We start from the raw sequence: 24,285 nt of genomic DNA, 5'->3' as shown, positions 1-24,285 counted from the left end.
ACGATTGCGGAATTTTAAAATTCCAGAGAAAGCAAAATGGGAGAGAAGGGACTCAGCAAGGACCTCAAGCAGGTCATGCAAAGGCCGTTCGTGAAAGTAAGCCTGACTACTTTCTCAGATACCGCATGCTTTCTGTCAGGCCGCTAACAGTGGGTCGCATTTTTCGTACGGCGTGCGCCATCAGCATACGAAACTTTCGTCTCCTGCCTACAGCATTCTATGATGAACACCGACATGCAAGCAGAGGTCGTTGACATCATAATCGGTGCTATTGACAAGCACACGGACAGCAAGGGGCCCAACGTTGAGGTAAGTGAAAAGGGGAATTCCAGCGTATGGTTAAACAGAATAAATTGTGGACATTTCAGATCAGAGCTGAACGCCAAACCAGCGTTCCAGTGTTTACGATCATACTGTGTCAACTCGTCGACAGACGAGAGAGGAACTTTGCCGCGTATATGTGTGCACACCGCGCATACGGGCCAACAGGCGGTATTCACATAAGAATGAAGAACCGATATGAATTCTTGCATGAAGACAAACAAATAGACAGACATGCATTGGCGTCTGTTTACTTGACTTTACAAACTCAGCTAGCAACGAAGCTTATCAAGGACACACTCGATCGCCAATACGGTGCACCGTGGCACTGCGTGATCGGCGAAGGATTCTCATTCGACGTCACAGCTCAGGTGGGCTGAGCACAGGTAAAATTGGCTATCCTGAAAACGTGAGCACTGTATGCCGATGGATACGCTGGCTGAAGTCGTAATTGCACATGCGGACATCGCGTCACGTACGAACTGGTCCCAGGACCGCCACCTGTTTCCCTCTGCAACTTGCTAGAGCAGATATCATCTCACAGACAATTCGACATTATTATCAGCTTTAAAAGCTTCCGTCTTTTGCCCGACTGCAGGAGGAAGCTCTTCTTCTTGTCTTTTACCAAGGGAATTTGTCCATCTTAACCTTTAAGTGTTGAGGAGATCACTCGGTCACTCTTGTCTCCGTGAAGGCTCGAGAACTGTGCTCTGCCACTGGCGCATCAAGCGCGCATTCTACGACAAAAGCTCGGCAGATGCCCTTCGTCAAGCTGCCTAAACATCGTGTCTGCATCTTAAAACCAAATCTGCATTTTTTATCGGTACCAATTAAAATGTTTGCCTCGCGAGTGTTCTTGCTGGGAACCTACCTAATCTAGTATTACGTCGCAGGAGAGACATGAGATGCCCTATAGTCACAACAGCGGTTGGATACTAGCATTCTGTTTAATGTTCTTGCATATCAAAAAAGGAAGGACAGTCAGTAGTTGTGTAGGTGCAATCATGACGTAGAGAGGAAGGTCATCCTTGCCTGTTTCGAGGAAAGCCGATTTGTGCCACCGCGGACGTAGAGTGGTATCCCTATTTCGAATTCGGCAGCAAGGGCTCCAGCTACGATGTAAACATACAGCGTTAACTGTCCACACGGGGGCGTGTCAATGGATATACACACGCATAGGACCCGACAGTTCTTTCAGTCGTCTTCTTTCTGATGCCAATTCAGAGCATCGGTCCCCAAAGGGAACTGCAAAATTTTGTGATGCCAGTGTCGACGACCTGCCAGTCAACAACAATACCTCTGTCGACTCGCGAATCTTTCTTTTCACGTCTGTAGAATGTGCTTGTGTAATGAATTCGCATCAGGATGTCACATACATATCCCAAATTTCCTCCTCATTCCCTCTAGCAGATTATGATGCTGCTGCCGTCAATGGATTTCGCCGCCAATTGTGTGTAATATCACACCGGGCTTCCGTCTGTAAATTGCGTCCTATCGACGGTCTTTGACACTTATTCTCTGCGTGGTGTTATTCAAAGAAAATAACCGCGCATTTTTTATTTCTACTTTTTTGGCTGTTTCAACAAGAACAGTTGGGTAGTCTTGCCTCAACACGCATCCCTTTAGAATACAGGTCAGACGTGCCATGACACGAGAAACAGTTCAATTCCACCGTCAGTGCAGCATGTGATAGGTGACAAGGCTCCACCTGTGGACGTCGAGGAGCCATAGAGAGCGAACGCATTGCACACTGCACAAGCAGTGCGAGCTAGTTGTCAACAAAGTACACCGTGAACCATCACACTGTAGAAGCAACGCTTCTTTAGGAATTTGGTAAAACGTTGCGGACGGGACAGCTCTGCATTATACTGCTGCGGTAGAGAAAAAGTTAGTGTAACCTGCTGTTCATTCTGAATTTAAAATGTGCATCGTGCCTGTCACATTCTAACCAACTTAGTGGGTCTCGCTTCACCGGAGTTCCTCAACAAGGTCATTTACCTCCCGTCTGGGTCCACTACCCCGTTGTGGGATAACTCATGTGGGGCCCCCCGTGGAAGGGCCGCATGTTATAAGTAAGAATGGGGCGTACTGTATTATCAGGAATAGAAGGCGTAAATTCACCTTCCCAGAGTTTCTGGAGCTACCAAGCGCGGTTGTCCTTTATCAGCTGTAAGACACATGTTTTCACACTGTGAACTTGCAAAGACCACATGCACCCCGTGGCGCCGGATACGAGGTCAAGCATCTCACCCAAGTGCGAGGCAAGGGATAAACCGAGTCAGCCGTACAATCGATACACACTGGAATAAGGTGCAGCGGCGGCGCGAAGGCCACAGGGGAATGCCTAGGGAAAGATAGAAACGTTGTGATGCAAACGTCAAAGGCAATCGTGTGTCAGCCTCTTTGCGATACTCATGCATTCGCCTTTCTACTGGCGCGTTAGCAGCAGTCCTGCCTCTATTTTCTGCATGACTCTCACAGTTGGTAACCAGACGAGCTCTGTGCCGCTGAATTGATCATTCGAAACAGATATTATCCGTCAAGCTAGAGTGTGAGGCGGAATGACGGAAGACGTACAGGATGAAGGCAGCGGCTTGGCCGCCTGGCTGTACCCGGCGGCTCCCCAGCTTCAGGCAGACATACAACTTGTACTCAAAGATATTGAAACTTTGCGAGAGCAGGTGGGATACCACGCTATAGGGGTATTAGCTGGCATGTTTCCCGGCAGCCCGCTCGTCTTCAATTACGCGTGTATCTCTGCACAAAGGCGCTCCCGCTGTTTTTATTGGGTGACCGAGGCGCCAAGTGACCCTTTCTATCCACAGAGACAGTGGCCTTTTCCCTATGTCAACAACACCGTGATGCTCTCAGTTCTCATATCCTGCCTCACGGTCTACGAACCTGAGGATTCCTCATGCCCCCTGATTTCCCCTGAGTCGGGTGATGCCAATGACAGTGGTTCGGAGAGTTTCCACGTTTCTATAAAGGAAGTGTATGCACGATTGGGGAAATCAGTACCGTCGACAACGTTGTAACACTTACATTGACTGGTGGGGGTTTTCGCTGGATAGAGAAGCGCCTAACCACGTGATCACTGGTCGCGCCAGCTGTACTAAAGCGTATTCTTCGCTTTTTGACAAAATGTTCATTCTTTATGCGCCAGCTCGAACTCGTTGGAACGCCGCCACAACTCCAAGAAGAGCGTGCAGACATTCAAGAATGTGAACTGCAATACTATATGGCATGCACTGCAAACACCAAAGCAGCCATTCAGCACATTCAGGTATGAGCTACTGTGGGATAAACAATTTCATGGTCTTGAATGACGTCCTGGCACCGCATTTCAGTGTACGTGCAGAAGACCTAGCTGCGGCAACATTCGAAACGGTAGAGTGTCTTGTCGACATTACTGCTTCGCTGAGTCAAGCCAGACTCTGGTTGTAAAGGCACGACCACTTGCACTTGTGCCTGCTGCCAGCTGGCCCTCATTTCAGGTGCATCTAGCTCACGAACGATTACAAGGACTGTGATAGTCATCTGACTACCTTGCGCAGGACCAAGAGTATGAGCAAGCTGGAGCCGCTTTGAGACAGGCGGAGACGTCGTTGCTGTACTGGAAGCAAGATACGGCAGCAGCTGGGGCTGTCGCTTTCCTCAGATGCAAAATAGGAGTTTTGAACGCCTACGCGTACCTTCACAAACGGTCAGTATACTACAGCTTTTCGAAATAGGGTCACTGTCTGAGGATGCAAGTTCCCTCTCAGCTCTTTAGGAGCCGCACAATGGAGACAGCGACGTACTCGTTCAGCATAGTTGTTTGCCTTCAAAATTCCACTGGAAAACGGTGTCCGATGCTCTATACGTCGAGGCGTTAAGAAGGCAACACTAGTGGAGCCTTGTGTACACGCACTATAACCTGAGGCCTTCGGTCTCAAGGAGTGGCTGCATCAGTCCCCGAGCCCCCCCACGTTTCAGACTGTGCAGAGAATGGCCAAATTTCACATGTCACTGGAAGACACGTCAGGTTGTGCTCACTGTAACTTCTTTCGATGTTACAAGCGTTGTACTGTCCCTGCAAGAAAGCAGACGCAGCCACTGGACTTTACGGAACTGTGTGCCACTTCCACATTCACCAGGCAACATCAGGAGCACGCAACTGTGAGATATCTTTACGAGGCGAGAGCTCTCGAGACGTCGATCCTAACCTCCTGCGCCAGAAATCCTTTTCCAGGAGAAGCAGGTGACAGGGACGAGATGCCGACATTAGCCGAAGCGCTTCGGTCAGCACATCATTTCATACAAAACGGTTGTCCTCACAAAAGTAGTAACGATTTTTTCTGCGTTTTGAGTCTGTCAAAACCCATCTGGTCAGATACATAGTTTTGACAAGGTTAGCTCTGTGCTTTCTGCCTGGTGGAACAAGTTATACCCTCAAGGCGGCACCAACCTTATGGAGACACAGATCCATCGCGGAGTATGCACGGATGGTGCTTGCTCTTTTAGCGCCATGTCTGTCGAAATGGCTTTACGACGGCACTAATTGAGAACACGACATGCTTTTGCACTCATCGGGCATGCGCTGTATCGGGTACGAGACAGGGAAACAGAATGCGAGGACGACGGTACGCTAACATCGGAAGGACAGCAGGAGCTGTCCGTGGTGACGCTCGATGTCGTTGCATCAATTCTGGGTGCACCAAAAGAAAACCCAGGTGCGATTGACGATCGCTCTTCACTTCGAACCAAGATTGAATTGTCTCCAGACCTTTGTCGTGCCCGTTGCGAAAGACAGAGAGCCTCGGAAAACGCATAGTCATCTTTGAACGCATTCCCCGCTTGGCGACCGTAGCTGCGAGTAATGAAACTACAGCAAGTCATGTTCACGGAAATGCGAACTACTCACTTCGTGAGACGTGTGGGACGTAACATGTCAGTTCGTGCTTTTTCAACTAACAAAACATTTGCGTAGCCGTCAACTGAAAAAAGACGCTCACACACGTCCCTGCAGAGATAAACGTGTGGATCGAAAGCTGAAGATCCGCTCGCCGGTCGCCATACAGTTCAGCTGTAATCCAATATCAGCACGAGCAACATTGGTATTCTCTCAGAAAAGACGCTGCTTGAAGACGGTATCGGTGACATAATCAGTACCGGACTAATCGAGCCAGACACTGCAGTGAAAGACTCGTGGATAGGCGTCTGCACGCTTCTCGCTCAAACAAGGCTCAATCTCGCTTCTACGTTTTGCTCTTTGAGCAGGTGAGTTTGTAGGTTTTGGCGAAAGGCAAAGACGATGGAAGGCCACTCCCAGTGATGGCCTGTCGTTCAGCATGGGTTCTGGAGTGTTGGTGGCATATCGTGCGGCACAGTGCGCGCACAAAACGTGTCTACGAGGAACTGTGCGCCAGTCAAGAAATAGATGCGTTACCTGGTTCCCAGCAAGACACACAAGGTCGGTGTTGTGGATGCATAATGGAATCCACACTCATTACTATCGAAGAGATCCAGTTCCTGTAAAAACAATGTGCACACAACAACGTAGGAGGCGACAACGTTGCTGGATCACCCGTGACCGTTCTCCATTCCACCGCAAGGTCCGTGGCTGCTACGCAAGTGTGGACCCTCATGCAGGCTCTAGGGGTCGCTTTCAGGAACGACGCTGATTTCTTGGAACAACTTCAAAGAGATTTAATGATTGTTCCTACGAATGAACGCCGTCGGTGATCGATTTGAAGCAACGCACAAGGCAGGCACCGTTTTGCACTGTACATTCCCCGTTGGCGGCTCCGACAGTCAAACACCTGGTGAACATCGCATGCTTCCTTTGAGTTTATCTGCATTCAGGACGCGAGAAGCTCTGCATCATGCCATAACAGCATTGACCTTCGTGAAAGCGAGTCTACGCCCACAATGTTGGATTCATCCGGGAGCTGCACAGGAGCTGCTGCGGTTTGGTGAGGACACGGAAATACTCTCTCAGAATATGGAAATGACCGCTGCCAGGCGATCCAGGAGGCTGCAGTGAATCGTTGTATTGGCAACTCACAGAAAAGTGTAAAACTGGTTTTCGTTTCAGCAGGCATTACCCTGTGTCGCAGGAACGGTTTTATGCCGTAGAGCATGTGGCAGACATACATGCGTGCAGCGAATGTCTATTGCAGACCACTTCACTGTTTAAACTCTGTGTACATAATGCGCATACGGAAGAGCGATTCTGGAGGACTGCATACTCATGCGAGTTACTCCCGTTTCCATAACATCTACGCTACTGCCCGTATATCTCCTATTGCGCATGTACCGGCGCCAAAAGCCCCCACACTGCTAGCGCAGCTGCTGAACTGGAGTTGCTGGTTTGCAGTTTGGAACGAAGCCGATGTGTCAACTCGCAATTGGATGGTGTGCTGCTTCGGTATACGCAGGTCGGGCCTCCGATTTTCCGGAAGCCCAATTCTATATCAGATGCACACTGCGGCAAATCCTGAGTCGGGTCTTCTTCCAGGAGTGGGTGAGAGGCATTAATTTGTATGGTAGAGGCAAATGGCACATGGACAGCAGCATGTTGTTCAGAAGGTTTTTGGTTAGGCTCTGACATTGAGAACGTGCTCCAACATAAGTACCTTCGGATAGTATGAAACAGTTTCTGCAGGAGACATTGCCAAGTTGAGGCACTCCGTCAAACCCCTTTTGCGGATGAGCTTCAGTCTGTCGTAAGAGAGGAACCGACCCCCTCGTTTCTTATGCTAGTAGAACAAAAGCTTTCCAGAAGCAAGTAAAGACTCGGTTGGCAAGAATAAGCAGAAGAGACTGGGCTATCAGTCGCCCTTTTCTCTTTGACAAGGTTGATGGTCCCTGCGCGGTCTGTCTGTTTCCGTTGCCGTTCTACTTTTGCCGTACTAGGCTGCCGCTGTTGTGGCTTCTTTCCTGCAAATTGGTTTGGCCCTTAGGCAAATACAGGTACGAAATACGGGCAAAAAGAGCCATGTCTAGCATTTAAGCCCCCAACGCCCGGCCGGCCCGGTGGCCCAAGCCGGAGATGGTGGCGCCTTTCGTGTGCACACCTCTGTGCCCAGTCTTCGTGCTATCCTGTTCAAGTGATGTAGCGGCATGCTTTCCACACTCTCTGTCCAAAGGCCGACATGCAGCACAGAATCCAATGAACAAATGCGTACTTTAGAAACCCGTTAATCAGTAACACAGATCGCCCAGCAGGTGCCTTCGGTGTCAGGCACACCACTCCTCGGTGTCGAGGAAAAACCTTCACCGTGCAGCAGGAGAGGGAGCGCGGCACTGGCAGTGTTCACATACGATCAGACCCCAACGATGAATAAAGGAACAAAAGAACTCGCGAGAGATCAACAAACATGCTGTCGCTCGTAGCTTTCTACAATGCAACTTGTCTTCTTACAGAACCCTAAGGCCATCTCCCTGTCAACAACAGCGCTCGTTGCCGCCAGTCTTGTCGGCAAGTCCTGTCTACCGGTCGAGCATGTTCTCCTGGTAAATGTGAAGAAGCACTTGGATGGGGCGCTTGCCAGTTCAGAGATACCTGAACGGGTGTCGGGCAAACTTGAAAGAGACAAACTCTGCAGCGAAACGGGTGAATGCTCTGTAAGACTTCATTCTGCGGAGAAACATCATGGAAACAATTTTTATGAGGCGGATGACAGAAATAGGATCGCCGAGAACGGCGGTCCATCCGCGGACGAATCGTCTGCAGGTAACCTCACTTTCATAGTCTCCGGACTCTAACGAACCAGCTCACGGTTTCCAAGCTGAAAGACAGCGTACTAAATAGCAATCACTGTTCCACTTCCTTCATTAGAAATTGTTCGTATACGAGCGCTGCCAGCCCAAACCTTACAGTTGGTCTGTGGAGTCAGATTCACCACGAGCTACTCGCTTCCGTCCGTTTCGGCAGCTATGGCAGCACAACCGCTTTCATCAGCTGGTGCGAAAGGCCTCACAGCTAAGATGTCGATTGTATTTCGACGTCAACGATGATGGTGGAATTGCTACAGTAATGACGCAGAAAAGTGCTTTCTCAAAACAGGTGGGAATTCTTAGCGAGGCGGTGCTTGGAGGAGCTCTCTGTGGACCACACAACCAGATCTATCAGAGAATGAGGCAGCGTTTCTGTCGCTGTCACATGACTGCTGACTGATACTTCCGTGCCCCATTTGTCTCATCCTGTTCAGCAAGCTTTTGCGCTTGTGAGGTGGGGTCGCGACCCACGCGCATGTCTATTATCTTGTCTTCTTTGGAGGAGTTGCAGCGGATTTGTATCGCCTCCAGAAACAGAGAACACAAGAGGAATCTCGATACTTCCATGGTGCCAGTTATTGCTTGCCCGTACCAGTGCGGTGGCGTAGCATTTCTTTTCCGTGTACCCCTAGACGGTTTGAGCAGTTCAGGAGACCCTGCGCGTGAATCAAAGGATCCGGTTAGGTTTTCCATCATACAAGTGACAAACGGTTCTGTCAACGGCTCTCGTTCGCCGAAACCTGCCGGCACCAACGAGGACCCCGTCCCTCCCGCCCACATCCGCAAACCTGTCTCGAGAAGGGGAATGGGGTTCCCTAACATCGGTATAGCTGTTGTTCATTCATGAACGGTCGACTGCCGCAGGTGCCTGTTTGTCGGGTGACTAAGTGTGTCACGAAAGGCATGGACTGTTCCCCTAGCGGAGCAATGAGCGGCTGGCGCTTGTTTTCTAGCTGAACATCAGCCAGACGGAGATGGAGACTCCTGTCGCAGAGTGCAACCGGCAGACTTCGCTTGCGAAGTAGCAGTATAGTGTTACGGTGGTAGAAGATAAACTAGCTTCTTTGCGAAAGTGTTAAACTCTCCCTCGCATAGTGGATCATCAGATAACTATTCCATCGTTCCACAAAAGTAGTCATCTACATGATGCAGTCAGTACTTATCGTACCCCGCCCCGACGGTTCTTTATTCGCGCATCCTTGAATAGCCAGGACTTCTGCTAAGCATCATAATCAGGCGTAGCGATCCTGTGGGGAGATGCTCTCTCGTCTTGCTTTGCTCCACATCAGTTCCCACGTTTTGGGCTGCACGGTTGCAGGGCGTTCAGTCCGGTCATCCCCGCCGCACCACCGAGAAGCGCGCAAGAAAGAAGCCAGTCCAGGGCCTCGTGAATTGACCCCTGTTTTCGATCGTGGTATAGACCTTGCCATTTTGCAGTTGAAAAGTCGGCACCGTGCTGTCCAAGGGGTAAGCATGGACGCTTTCGGGAAACCTTCGCTCAATACGTATAGGCTGCATATACTCAGTTGACACATTGGTAAGTCCCTAATAACAAGCAGTTGCACCTGCGGGCTTCAGTGTGTGACGAGAACGACAAAGGTAGGGGAGCTCTCCACCTCAAGACGACTGGGAGGAGGCATCCTCAAAAGATGTGCCTTTGGCATGACAGACACAGCTACTCACAAGTTCGCTCCAGTTGTCTTTGTGCTGAAGGTCTGTACCTATGAAACGCATGCAGGAGCTGGACTGTCTCTCCGTTGATGACGTAAAGGAGCTCCGCCACCATCATAGCGCTTTCGCCCGCCGTCTCTGCGAACAGAAACGACGGGAACACTTGGGAGCGTCCGGTAAGCAAAAACGGCCAAGAGCGCTGGATGCGGAGCATTGTCCTGTCACCGTTTTGATAAAACCGACACTGAGAGCAGTGATAATCTAATATGCAACAGTGCTACCGGAAGCCACATGCACCGGTCACCAAACACCGCATCTCGTGGATGATGACAGCAAATACGATGATTAACTACCGTACTAGGATCTGAGAGGTAGTTTTGGGATGCGTGCATACATCGTGGGTTTCGCGGGCAACGACGGATTGCATTGCTTCGATTTGTAGTCAACACACTCAGGGACTGTGTACCTGTCCATCGTCACTGTCACAATGATTGCCGCTAAAATGGCTCGGTGGGAAAAATCGAAAAGGGTACACCCTAATGGTAACGATCATAGGAAGGTAGTCGTAGGTTGAAGCCACATTTTCGGACATGATGCTGTACCGTAGCTGAGAACTTTGGGAACCCAGAGGGTGAGCCTTGTGGGCACAAGATATTTACATTTATGATCAACAAATATTCTTCAGGTGATTGCACGATAGACACGTAGCTGTTTAGAAATTGAGGTTTTCATCTGCCTGTTAGAAAATTGCTATCTTAGTTCATACTGACACCACTAAAGAACTGCCACTTTACAATCAGTGATCCCTAGTCGCGTCGTTGCTTAGTCAGTGAACCGATGGCATATACAGACGTGCCGTTTGAAACATCAAGTTGTTCTCCGCAAGAGGATACGGAACCAAAGCTCCCTTGTCCACATCCCAGCCAGTGGTTTCCATACATTTCGTCATTTTGTTGTTCCATTGAACCCGCTGCAGGAAAGAAAACAGGCAGTTCAGAAGTGTCAAATGACACCGCGGCAGGCTTGCCAAAAACCCATCACTGCTTGGAATTTCCTCATACAAAAGCCGCAGACAGTTTACGGTTCGTAGGAAGAGAGACAAAATACTTCTCGATGGTCAGACACAGTGCTACACATTTTGCTTTCCGCAACAATGTGTGTAGCTTCCGCGTGGAGGAGATGTGTTCTCCGTAGACAAGAAGTCCGTCTGTTCCGAGCGTCTAGGATGGTCGTTCCCGGCTTTGACTGACATCATGCACATTGTGGAGTTCCGATCAGTTCAGTGAAGCAGAATATGGATTGAAACCGGTCCCTCTGCGAGCAAAAGCATGACGAGTAGTACCAAGCATCTTTATAATGTTTCATCCGACTTCGTTCGCCATGTCTTCACGCTAAGAAAAAAACGTCTTTCTTTGCCATTTGGGCGCACATGATCCTGATTGAAAACCCGTGCCTTGCACTAAGGCAAGTTTGATATGTCAATGTGTAAATCAGAGAACTGATCATCAAGCTCAAAAACATTGGGATCGATGTCGAGGCGGCAACCGACTACGCGTACGCTCTCGTGACACAATTTATACACTTCATCTAGCCAGATAAAGAGAAAAACAACTCGACTCCCCTGACAACGAGAAAAGACTCAAAACAATGGGATGCAATTCTAGAGGCACGATCACTGCATACAACGAACAGCTGTACCTATTTCGTAGACTCCACCATGATGATGTGGGGAAGTTAGAGGTGGTATTGCATGGAGGGTAAACAAGGTAACCGTGTTGGGCTGCACAAATGTACATACAACAAGAAACATGACAGGGCTGACGACCAACTGTAGCATTTAACAGTTTAGTGAGTTCCGCAGCAATAACACTGGCGCAGAAGTATACGGATGCACGTTTTTAACGCCTGCAGATGTGTATTGTTTCTACACCAATTATCAGCAGCGCTGTTATCTGCCTCCATTTCCCGTGGCCGGATCGCGCTCCTTCGCCTGTTCTACCACTTTCATTTCGCGTATTTGTGTACTGCCATATATTCAACTCCGGGTTAACAGAATCGGCACTACGTCTCCGCCCACTGCAACCAAAACATGTGTGACACACAGTGCCTCCGGCAGCATCCTTTTCTCTTTTGCAGCATACATGTAATTGCTTCCTTGAAAATGTCTCCTGCAGGGCATTGGACTTCAGTACTGCTTTCAGTCACTCTACAGGGTTCATCTACGACTCCCCCGTTACATCGGCAGCCGCCTTGGCCGGATCTCCGACAGGGCCGCGTGAGGGTGGCGTTCCTTCAGTCGTCCCAACATCGGACGCTTCAGCTGCGACTTCCAAGGCTGTCGATTCTGGCAATACAGATGGTTCATTGTTTGGCAAGAGTGACTCTATTCCTGGGGATTCTCGAGGGTATCCTCCAGTGGGGTCAGTGGGGTTTGCTTTGAGTAATGACGGGAGTTTTACTGACTGGTTGAAAAGCATTGAAGTGTACCACCTAATAGAACACGTGCTGAACAAGGACTACGACTGCTGGGACTTCAATAACAAGAAAATCGAAGGTCTTCTCTTGTTGAAAGTGAGCGACTCTTCACTCGCAAGCTGCTGGAAGAACGCATGGAGGGCGGGTGCCTTCTTGACCCGGGGACGATCCACTTCTAGTGACCACGCTTGGTCCCCGTCTTCTGTTAGTTCTGCATGTGTTCACTGAAGAGATTCAGTTGTAAGTTCAAGTTTTTGACATGGAATAAAGCAACGATCGATGTTGATATGCTGTGTGCAGGCTCTGTACCATCGTTTCCTCTGCGAAAAACAGGAAATCCGCCGACGAGAGCTGATACCCAAGGGTACGCTCTCAAACACGATCCAGATTCGCGATAGCGCGCATGTTCTGCAATCTTATCACTCGTGTTGGCTGTAGTGAGAACAGCATAAGTCAAACTTTAAGCCATGGGTGAAGGGTTTGGTAGTGGCTGCATGGTATGAATACCGTTTCCTTGTCGGCGACAGAATACCTATTTATATGCTAGATCCGCAAACGTCTACCTATAAATGAAAAACTTGAACAGGTTATTTATATATATACATCTGCATAATCAGGTGTCCGAGATAAGCATTTATTGAATAATCAAAACTGTTCTCCGCTGCGATGCAGAAAAAGGAAAAGAAAGCAGGGTACACTCGCCCCTTGCTCGCAAAGGGAAATATGGCGGAGGCCGTCGGAATAAGAGAGTACGTATGGCATCATCCGGATTTTCAGGCCCCATGCAGCTTGGGTGCGCTCTGGAAACTCTACAGTGAAATGAATGGAAAATCTGGGACCTCTGGCAATGACATTTAGCTGTCTACTGAGGCAGAGCAGCTGGGATTCAACATACGACATTCGCATCTGTTGCTGCGGCATCAGAATGTCTGGCCCCTCTTCCCACGTGGAGAGTGCCCTTTGGAGCCGTCGACACGAAAGTGCTTCTGTCCTTCGCAACTAATGTTACCTCCAGGCATCGATCGCCGCTGCCGAAGAGAAGGACGAGATGGAGGAGATATCGCTCGCTGCCTTCGCAGTCTGACAGAGCGACAAAATGTCAGCATTATTTTAACGGCGAAGTCGCCGTTTCGTTGTTTTATCCCAGGCGAATCATTGCACCACGTGTAAGCAGATAAGTTATGGCAAGGACAAAGCTAGGTATCTGCTGGGCTCTGCCATACGGTTTTGCTGTCGTGCCACTGGCCCTCCCGCCTGGCTTCGGAAGCCTTGTGGTCCCACCGCAGTTTACGATGCGGCAGCTATGTCGCGAATCTAGAAATCAAGCAATGCGTCAGGCTTCAGATGCACACGAGGTGCATGCAAAACACCGTTTTTTGCAAAGATTATCCAGCACAGATTGAATCGCTGGCCAGTCAAGGAGTCGTTCCGGGCACTCGCCCGTGCTAACGTGGCACGAGTTCACGCAGGCTTGGTGCCCAGCGAGTGAAGATTCAGCATAGAATGGTGCTCCAAAAAGACAAACGGTACTGTTTTTCACGCGTGTCACGCGATTGTTCTCCACGTCTACGGGCTCTGAGGACATACAATGAATTTCATAGAACACGCTGGAGCAATCAGCCTTGTTGGAGCCTCCGCTGTTCTTTCTCTGGCCCAATGTAAATGACCGCGGGCCCGGCCTCCTCCGCCCCCCACACGCAAACAATTCGGCCACCCTAACATTTTGAATGCGCAGCAGTTCAGTTTCTACATTTCAGCGTCCGCCTGCTCTTCGGAAGCCCGCTTTTATCAAGTACATTACCAGCACATAATACTTGCGCTGTTCTAACGCATACTCCATGACTACTGCCACTGCTACGATCGTCCATCAGATGTCATTCTTCGGCTCTGACACGGGTTTGTGTGTCCCTGGCGACACCGCGCCCGGCAGCGTAAAGCAACGGCGCAGCAGGGGCTGACGCCAAATTTCACAAGCCGATGCTTCAAATCTACAGAGAAAACACACGGTTCCTCTTGATCTGCGTGCACAACTTTAACCGCAACTGGCCTCATGGCGAGGACGCGTCCACAGTATACTCGCCTTCTAGCTGGAGAAACTGAAATCTGAGAATGAGCGCCAGCCGGCGATATTTGTCAGTGTCGCTTGCACCGAAATACCAAGAGCCGTTGGGCGTAGCTCTCGTGAAGATCCTCCAAATCGAAAACACAACTCGTTTGGGAGATAGGCACGCAGCCTTTCTTTTCCACGCTGACGATCGCCATCGACAACAACCTCCGCTGCTTTGCGTTCACTTCCATAGAATTATAAAACTGGATGACGCGACGTGCTACAGTGCAAACTAAGCTGTCTGGACCCCCCAAGCTGCACCGGCAGTAGTGATAATTGTTCACCAATGCAGGTGGACTGTTGCCTCGTTCTATTCGGAAACTATGCTGACTAATCCACGTTACGACCAGTCCACATCAGTGACGGCTACACGAGAGTGGCACCGGAAGCGCCACAAGGTTAACGCAAGGAAGTCTGCTATCTCAGGAAACACAAAAACCCGTTCCGTGGCAGAACGGTCTCTCGTGGATTATATGACATGGAGGCACTGCAGAACAAGTTGTGACGGAACTTCTGTGCAAGTGAAGGGACATTTGCGCGCATGTTCAGACACACAAACTTCACACAAAGAACCATGGCAAGAAGGCTGCAAGAAGACGATGTCGTCACCTGCCATCGCAAAACTAGAACTCTTTATGGATCGCGAATAGACAGTCGTGCGACGACAAATGAAAAAAATCTGGACACATCGTCGTTGCTCCCTCCCAGTGCAGTGGCTCCACATGTTCCCAGCGACATGCATGCGCAGGTATAACTGAATGCACGAGTCTTCGTGTCACCTGCAGATCTAGCGTCACACCGTTTTATCTTGACTGGCACAAACACTTGATTGCACTGCACACAAATGCTTTGGGGGGCACCTGATATTGCCTACACGCCACAATGAGGCGTCGCTGGGCGGGCAATTGCAGCTCGTGACCCCACAAACAATCATTTATATCACAAGCACGATCTGGAAAAACAATTACTGCTTTGATACACATGGAGAGGGTGTGTGCTGTCGCCGCTTTGAGGGCAAACACTCAACAACGCGATGTCTCAGGTGCTGTCGCCGAACAATGAAAACGCGTAGAAGCCGGCAAAGCACCCCGACCAACACGACACTTCAGGCGCCAATTTGGGAACGAGGAAGCAGCGTAGTCAGAATATGGAGTCTCTATTCACGTCATTGACAGTACAACAACAGCGACGCTCCCTCATACAATGTGGTTAAAATAATAAACATTCTACAGCCCTGTTTCCCTCACAGAAAACGCCCAGACACTGGGAAGAGTCCTCTCACGGATCAGCCTGGGCTCCCTCAATTGAAAGCATGAGGTCCTGCTGACTGGTACCATTCTCTTGACGAGTCCCACTATAGGAATCACTTGCTGGATGGTGAGACACGTCACCACAAAACGAGAAAATCAGTTGGACACCACACCCAACGCGCCCGACCGAAAACACCAACACATCCGGTGGGAGTTAGTGAACCGGAGCTGTGACACAACGCCGTGACAGACACATAACAAGTGGGATATACAGAGTCCAGCAGGGCGCACATTACAGCAGCGCAGCACGGGCCGCTTAGAGCGTATTAATGCTTAACAACAAAACGGCAAACTTTGTAGTGCCACGAGAGAGGACCACCGGCTCACATTGAGCGCAGGTAAAAACGCACAATGTAGCCAGACACCATACGTTGTAGAATATAACGATGGTGCCCAACTGCTGTTTGCGTTAAATATCTACGGATGTCCGCCACATGCGCCGGACGTTATGCAGGTTTTCACAGCACATGTGGAGTTAGCCACAGTCTCGCCGGTGACTGCATTCAGGCAGGCTGAGGGCGTCTACTGCCACCCACACTCGGCGAGCACTGTGTTGATGCCTCTACGTGCGGCACTCCACGGAAGCTTCTCCGCATTGGCCAGATGGGGAACCCAATCGCGTCCAGCGCACCAGACGAAAACATTTACGTCCTTCACAGCCATCCATTAGCTCTCCCGGAAGGCGGCCGGCAGAAGCACAGTTGTCCTCCAGATTTCCAAGCGGCAAAAAACGAGGCAAGCCATCACGACCAGTCCTGCGTTTTGTGACAACTTCTCTACATTGCCTTATCACTCATTCAAACTCTGCGGCTGCTGATACTGGTGAGCTACTGCTGTGCTGGGTACCGCGAACATGCTTCACGACACCAACTGAAGCAGGCGATTTTTTGCAAAACAGCACACAACATTCCCCTCTCGTCCCCGCCCTAGCGGGGCCCGTCAAATCTGATCCCCATCTCTTGCAGCCATTGTTACCACGTGCTGGATCGTGTAGAGCGAGCAACTCCTACCCAGTGCCTGAACAAGAAAGGAAGTCTTCGTCTGTGAACACTTCTGTTCCTGAGTGCCCACGGACGAGTCTACAAGCTTCCGTACACCACATTAAACTTCATTTTCATCTCAGCAAGACACGACCAGCGGGGCTGGCAGGTTTGACAGCTCCAGTTGCTACATTGCCGGGGTCATCATATTAAGCGTTACTGCTCATGTCGGCATACATCAAGTTCGCGGAGCCCCCAACACACTCTTCACTCATCCTGATCGGCCTCTCCACTCCCTCGTCCGACGTGCATTGCAAGTCTCCGTCTTTGACAGCTGCTCCAGCCGCAGCTGCAGCTACACGGGCGCTTTCAGCAGCAGCCAAGGCTGCCCTCAGACGAGATGTTGGGCCTGTGGGGCCAGGTGTACAACCAGATGTGTCTGCGAAGAAACGTGAGAGACGCACGTGACAGGTGAATTGCATTTCAGGGTCAGGTGTAACTCGAAGACGAGATGTAGACGCGTTTGTGCACGCAGCTTGCCCCCACCCCCCCGCCTTCAACCTCAACTATGTCTTCACATGAAAAGCGTCGTTCATCAAGCACACGAATAAGACTGAGAAAATACTTCTGTGCCTAGCTTCGCTGGATAGTGACGGTCCAGAACAGGTCCTACTTTCTACATTTTCTCCCTCTGCATCTTCTCAGGAAAGCTCCTCGAACAACAGTGACCATTACCTCTCGACTTCGGCTCACCTTCATCGGACAGGTCCAGGCCAGCAATCACTTGGTCTCTGCCGCTCGTTCCAGAACTGTTCTCGCCCACAGAGGAGAAAGCTGACAGGCCTCGAGGGAGGTCGCCGTTGCCGAACAAGGTGCGCATAACTGCATCCTCTAAACCTGTGGCAGAGTCGCACGAACCTGACCCTCCGGCAGATCCAGAGCACAGCGTACCGTTGTTCACAGTGCTCAACGGCGACGCGGCAAGGAGTTCTGCTGTTGTTCCGGCTCTAAGCCCACCAGCGCGAGCAGCAGCAGCCGCAGCCGCTGCAGCGGCTGCCGCTGCGGCCACAAGGTCATTCTCTCCAGCTCCAAGCCCCACACGACCCTAAAACACAAACAGGCACGACACAAAAGAAACGCTCTGGTGAGTAGATCTACTCAAACGGCTAGCCACGACCAGCAGTTGCTGACGACTGCGCGCTTCCGAATCCACAAAGGACACAGGTATCTCAAACTGGGGGTGTGTCGAGTCACAGACGAGGAGATACGGACCGGAAGGCGTGCAGTGTAGTTTGGCACCCAGATGGGAAAAGAAGAAGGAAAATGCATTGCAAACAAAAGTTCTAGTGCACCCCAATTCAGGCGTACCTGCTTGCTGAGCTTATGCTGCTGTTTCTTCCACTGCTTCAAAGTCAATTTCGAGTGAACCTCGTGGTGGCAGAACTCGCAGTTGACTCCGTTACGGCAGCCCTTTCGGTTGTAGTAAAAGGCGCAGGGCTTGCACCGACCTTGGAGATGCAGAAGGCACTGAACGTCCACTGGAAAAGCCAAACGCAGCAGAAACAGAGAGAGCGCCCTTCACAAACAGGCTCGCGAGTCTCGAGTACTCATCAAGCCAGGCGCTTCTCCGACATGAAAAAACAATGGAGGCGATGCGAGGCAGTTTACCGAATCATGAGTCCTCCAATTCAAACAGCGAGCGTGTGGCTCACAATGTATTCTGCATCTGATGCTTCACCCACGCACTGTTCATTGCACAGCAGCTGCCACCGTCACGGCCCGTTAGACAAGCAAGAAAACTGGCTACTTCGGAGAGGCTACCCCGCCCACTCACCACTGTATGAGAATCAAACTATTCCAGTCCGTTTGCTTGTTATATATAGCATGTATGCTTACTCGACTGAAGCTGCATATATTTCGTGCTTCCTGGCAGGGTCACAGTTCGTCTCTGGGGTCTTGCAAATGCCACATTGCCTCCAGAAGCCTCCCCCGCCTGTGAGGTCGAGGATCCATTGAGTGCTTCCCAGGCGTTTCCTGTACTTCGATGGGTGGGCAGCCAGTTGTCTTCGGATGCCCTGTCTCCGGCATTAGCAATATTTAGCAATGCATTCGCCGCTGAAGAGCCAGACAATCCGTTTTGCAAGGAGCGAGGCGACCCGAGTGCGGCGCTTCCACCGATAGTAGCTGCTCTCTCACTGGATCCCATCTGAGCCCTCTGTTCGGCCAGAAACTCTGCGCCGTTGTGTGCAGTTGCAGCCTCTGCTGCGACAGCTGCTGCAGCCAACGCCCTGCCCACTGTCGGCATCGTGAAGTCCTCTCCACCAGCAAACACGCGCGCCGCTCCCAGAGACGCCGACCGGGTGTTGTGGCGCTGGAACATCGGCTCTCTGTGTTCCTCGTCAAACCGGACCCTTCTGTCTCTCAGCTCTAGCGCGGAGAGCCGGTTTCGTGTCTTCAACAGCAAAGAAGCGATGGCGTCGGACGCCGCTACATTTGCGGCGAATTGCTGGGAGGCAGACGCCGAGCTTTGGAGGAAAGACGTTTCTGGAGAGCTAGTGGGCACAGAAGACTGAGACGAGCCCGCATCGTTGCCAGAGGCTGCCGAGTGGCCTTCCCGGAGGGCGCCTGCAAGTGCCTGCGTGCTTGGTCCGGCGGCGCCAGCGTCTTCACAGATCAAAGAAAACAGACTCTGGGAGAGACAGAAACGGACAGACACACACAAACATGACAAGGGTGGTCAGCCGGTGCGACGGAAAAGAACTGGCGCATCAAAATGCGCGAATGAAGGTTTAAAAAAACTCGTGACTGTCCTTGCAGAGACGTTATCGACGCAGGCCGGAATAATGACTCTAAAGGGCCATATCAGATGAAACTGTTGGGGCATCCAGGCGAGTGGCACGTTAGTGCTAATCAGCGACTTTTTCAGAACCCCACTGAAAATCGTCTTCTTTCGTGGACAAGGAATCCGGACCTCGCCCCCACGCACCGCAAGGTTGTCGAGTGTATACGAGGGCGGTGCGGTTTTCGATCGGGTCGAGTTTCTTCGATGAAACGGGTGGGCGTCCGACGCTTCAGAGAGAGACAGTCCAGCGTCGCTCTCTTTCCCCGCGCTGCGGAGGCAGTCGCCCTCGTTCTGTCCAGGCTGCTGAGTCGACATCACGGGAGACCCAGTTGAAGAAAAGAAAAACCCGTCCTCCTTCACGGTTGATCCTCGCTGGCTTTTAGGTGTTGCATAGGTACTCTGAGAAGCCTGAAACGCAAACTCCAAGCACACCAAAGACAGTGAAATACAGAAAACAAGTGGTGTCATTCACACACGAAAAAAACGATGGCAATCCAATTGCACACGAAAACCTTTATTGACGGAACCAATCAGCGCTGAATCTCCTAGCACCACGCTGCCTTCCTGGCGCGGCATGCGAAACCGTCCCGTGATAGTAGCTTGCTAAGCTGTGTTCCTTATTCACACTGCCTCGTGGGTGGGACTCGCAAAGCCATGTGAGCGCCCTACTTCTGCCTCGTCTGGATTAAACCGTTCACGCAGCACATTCTGTACGCGCGCTCCACCCCGTATCTACAGACACGAAACATCTTCTGGAGGTATTGCACATAGAGACCTTCGTTCACAGCATGCCTCCTCGACGCTTACATCAGTTCCCACAGTGGCTGAAGTCCCAGCAGTGGAGGCGCCGCCGCGTAGAGTCGAGAGGCCAAGAACGCCGATGGGCATCTGAGCCGCAGGCGATTTTGAAGGACTGGTTTGCCGCAGAGGTCCGAGCGGACTCGAAATGCCCGGTGGGTGGTGGGGGGCAACGCACTGGCTTGCTTGAGCAGACGAAACTCCAGATGAACCCGCATATGGCGGGACAACCAGCGACGACATATCGGTGACCAGGGCCAAGACGTCCGAGACACTGAATGTGGCGTCACAGTCACGGTAGAGAGACGCCAACAGCTTCTCAACCTCTTCCTGCTGCGCCTGCAGCGAACGCTGCTTGAGCGTCAACAAGTTCCGCTGCGGTGACAAAACACACGCACGAAGCACGTAACCGAAAATGTGAGTCCGTGAAACACAGCTGCGTCCGCGTAAAATCATCTCCATGGTTCCTTTGCACAGGAGGAACCTGCACCAGTATCGCGGGTATATATATATATATATATATATATTCGTATCTATATTGATACGAACTGTCTTCCTATGGATCCTACACACTAGCTACTGATGCTGTCTTGCGTATACACGCAACGCAGTGCGCAAGGGAAATTCGGTTTCCTAAAGGGGGATCAGCACAATCGAATGCGTGAACCAGCTGTCAACTGAGGTCGAACCGCACAGGTGCAGAAAAGCAACTCGAGCCGTAAGCATAATCCGTAGATTTAAACCATTCTCAGAAAGACATGCCGCGTTGACTACTCTCCCTATCGGAGACGCAGTCTGGGGTTGCAACGTGTGGACTTCCCAAATTAAAAAGCAATCTGTTACCAGCGGAAAGCGGAACGGACATAAACGTGGCACGCGACTCACCAGCGCTGCTTTCTGGTCGTCCCGCAATGCTCGCACACGAATTCTGGCTTCCCCGTCCGTTGCGCTTTGAAGCTCCGCACGCAAGAGCATATTCCACTCAGACTGGTTGTCGACACCGTCGGAGCCGTCTCCAGATCCACTGTGTTGCAACAGACCAGAGAAAACCGCATTTGTCGTCCCGGCCAAGTCGCTGGTGCGGCCGGCCTCGTCCTCGCCTTCCCAGTAGAGTGCATTCGCCCCCGGGGCTCCTCCCTGAAGACCCGCAGGCCCGGCCGCTGCGGCCCTCGTAAGAAACTCTTCGCCGCTATGTCTCTTGAGATTGCGGAAAGGTGCGCTACGGAGAGAATTCAGCGGAGAGCCCGCTGGAAAGGAAGCGTGGGCAGCAGTAGCAGTGTGAGAGACTCCATATGTTTGAGGGCCTCTCTGCGATGAGGCCCCCAGGCCCGGAGAGCCTGAGTGCGCCTGTCTCAGGTCTCCAGCTGCTGAATCTAGGGCGAGAGCTGCCAGTGCGTCGTCTGCACATCGGGACTCTTGGAAGGCGGCGCTCCTTCCCTCTATGTGAGGAGCCGCGCCTCGCGGGCACGACACCCAGGAATGGGTGAGGCCAGACGATGCCATGCTGCCGCCACAGAAGAAAGCACCTGGAACGCCAAAGATGCAGGCGCAGAGGTGAATACGTTGCAACCTAAATCCGGCGGTCCCGAGGCTGGAGGACAGGGGGTCCGGAAAAAACGTGGAAAGCACAGGGCAGGCACAGACGATCGAGAAATATGCAATCGCTCGATCCAGCGGTGAGAAAAAAAACGACCAGACGGCTCTCCAGAAGCTCGAATGCAAACAGGTCGATGCCGACACACACGCTGGATGTCAATGCCAGAAATGCTTCAGCTCTCACACTGGACCGTACGGTGAGGCCCCTGAAACTCAGCTTAAAAAGCCTGGAGGTACACCATAAACAGACGTCCTAAGTGTGACGGAACCGCGTTTCCGTTAATCAATCGTGCAGACAGGGAATGAACAAACGAAGGAGTGGTACCGGATGCGTCTTTTGCTCACGGTCGAGAATCTTGAACCCCCACAGAGACAATGCATGCAAAAGTTCGTGGGCACGGAAACAATGTGATAAAACAACGCACTAACGTATACTGTTCACATATTAACTGGAAAGAGCCCGACCGTCAGGCGGTCACCTCAGCACTTGCGCTTCGGTTGACCCCTCAGAAGTTACACGCGGGAACACCATAAACGTTTCCTGCGCAGCCCTGCCGTCTTTCGGAATCCGTGAAATGTTGTTTGGGGCACTTAAAACGTAGAATACTAATGCATACGTCAATTTATATAGACAAGTTGGCATTCAAAGCAGAGGAGCATTACAGAGGAGGGCAACAAAGTTCGTAGACATGTATACAGTCTAAACGCATCCGTGTGAATAGGGTCACCGAGTCCTTTCTACATATTTGCTTCTTCACAGATTCATACAAACACATATGCAGATAGGTCCATGAAGACGCACAGAGCTACTCGCACCTCCGGGAAGACGTTACAGCCGCCCCCAGCGTTCTGCGGTTGATTCTCGACGTTTAGCAAACAAACGCATGGTGCAACACAGATGGACGCATGGCAGCACGAGAAAATGTACAGCCATTTCTGATGCCGGATGCTCTTTGCGAGGTACGGCAGCGCTTCGAAAAAAGTCTTGTCCCAGACGAGCAGAATGGGGAGCTTCGATCCCTGTTCTGCCGGCAGCTTGGAAAACAGGGCACGCCAGGAGCACGCGGTCCACTGGACTCCTGTTTTTTCCTCGAAAGGAGTGCGTGCTGCGTTCAGACAGCGAAGCGTGTGACAGAACAAGAGCTATCCTGTGATCATGAGGATAAATCTGTTTTTTTTCTCTCTCTGCTGGGGCGGGGCCGAACTGCTTCCACGTGAATCCTCGATGCAGCCTTACATCCGTCAACTGGGGCTGGAGCGGAGAACCCGAACACTGTGAAAGAAAGCGGGATTCGGAGAACGGCGAACTTCCCAAACAATAATTTCCAGCACCTAACATCGAACAACATTCGCCCCCTCACGTCGATTGTGGCGGCGGGGACGATGCCGACGCACAGAGCAAGCATGTGTTTAGGTTTCGACCAGAGATGAGAAAACACAGTGGATCAGAAGCGTTGCCGTTTCAGGTTTACATTTCTGCAACTTCCCCGCAACGACGGGAACCGAGCAAGGTACCTTTGGAATTCCCCGACACTCCGAACCGGAGATATATGGGCCACCTGCCGAGAAAGCCCCCCTTTCGTTGCCCAATGTTCAGTGTCCTCTCTGCTTTCCCTAGGGCGCGGGGAGGCCCCCCCTCCCCTGTGAGATTCGATGCCGCCAAGAGGGGGCTCTAGAGGACGAGCAATGCCCGTTTGACGAATATTTTGCAAGGCTTTGAGAGTTGAACGGTTTTCCAGCCCCAAAGAAACAAAGTGTGTCGTTTACTCTCGCGGAAGCACGCAGTGCCGGACTGCTGGTGCCTCTCTTCTCCGAGGAGACGGGAATCCACGATCACAGAGCCGAGACGGCGGGAGAAAGGCCACAGGTGGGCAGAAGTTGACCCGGCGAGAACCGCTCTGCGTGCGGCAAAGACTGCAGCGGTTTCAGGTTGTTTCTTGAGTACTGAAATGAGGAAATAGGGACAGTGAAACCCTTAGCAAGTGTAGGAAAGCAGTGCGCTCTCGTACCTACGTGGGAAAGAATCCAACACCAGAGACCCGGAAGATCGGGAGCAGTTCTGGGGCAGTGTCTTATCGAAGCGCATGACCCTGGAAAGCCAGGTGTGCCTCTCCGACAGGAGGGTGCCAGGGGGGTTGGGTTACAGGTGTGTCACAGATGGAGGCGATTCTTCTTCTCGTTGAGTTAGCAACCTTCAGTTTGACACATCTGATGGATGTCGGCACAGAGTTAAGTCAGGCCCGATAGATTCAGGAAAGCAAAACGGCATGCGTTACAGGGAGTCGAGGAATCTGGCAGGTGTGACGCACGGCACTCACCTCCCCGTTGTCGGCTGCGGAAGAGTGGCGAGGTTCCGGAGACGGCATAAAATGCCTTGTCCGGAGCGCGGAAAAAAAACGTTTCAGAAATACACAGGGAAGAAAT

At 51.4% G+C, this 24,285-nt stretch overlaps 2 protein-coding genes across 2 annotated transcripts; one reads left to right on the top strand and one right to left on the bottom strand.

Moving 5' to 3' along the window:
- Positions 1-36: 36 nt before the first annotated feature.
- Positions 37-701, top strand: TGME49_291160 (dynein light polypeptide 4, axonemal, putative; the record flags this gene model as incomplete). Its single annotated transcript, XM_018782139.1, has 3 exons — positions 37-96; positions 214-309; positions 594-701. The coding sequence occupies 3 exons, from the start codon at positions 37-39 to the stop codon at positions 699-701; spliced, it is 264 nt and encodes an 87-aa protein (XP_018636463.1).
- Positions 702-13,535: 12,834 nt separating this feature from the next.
- On the bottom strand, positions 13,536-23,580 carry TGME49_291150 (hypothetical protein). The gene is made up of 7 exons (XM_018782138.1): positions 21,151-23,580; positions 20,275-20,640; positions 19,612-19,875; positions 18,522-19,314; positions 17,994-18,163; positions 17,379-17,730; positions 13,536-17,064 (listed from the first exon to the last, which is right to left on the bottom strand). Exons 1-7 carry the CDS (start codon positions 21,766-21,768, stop codon positions 16,835-16,837), a joined length of 2,793 nt encoding a protein of 930 aa, XP_018636462.1. The 5' UTR covers positions 21,769-23,580; the 3' UTR covers positions 13,536-16,834.
- Between the last annotated feature and the right edge of the window lie 705 nt (positions 23,581-24,285).

This window comes from Toxoplasma gondii, chromosome IX (assembly GCF_000006565.2).
Source record: "Toxoplasma gondii ME49 chromosome IX, whole genome shotgun sequence".
NCBI classification, from domain to species: domain Eukaryota; phylum Apicomplexa; class Conoidasida; order Eucoccidiorida; family Sarcocystidae; genus Toxoplasma; species Toxoplasma gondii.
The sequence above is the reverse complement of the archived record's forward strand: the minus strand, read 5'-3'. Positions and strand labels throughout refer to the sequence as shown.

What these genes read in the sequence shown, in the direction of transcription:
- TGME49_291150 (XM_018782138.1), bottom strand. Translation starts at nt 21,768, where the DNA reads ATGGCATCGTCTGGCCTCACCCATTCCTGGGTGTCGTGCCCGCGAGGC. An exon ending in CAGCCACTGTGGGAACTGAT is followed by an intron (nt 19,876 to 20,274) that starts GTAAGCGTCGAG and finishes TTTGCGTTTCAG; the next exon opens with GCTTCTCAGAGTACCTATGC. An exon ending in CCTGGACCTGTCCGATGAAG is followed by an intron (nt 17,065 to 17,378) that starts GTGAGCCGAAGT and finishes GTTTCTTCGCAG; the next exon opens with ACACATCTGGTTGTACACCT.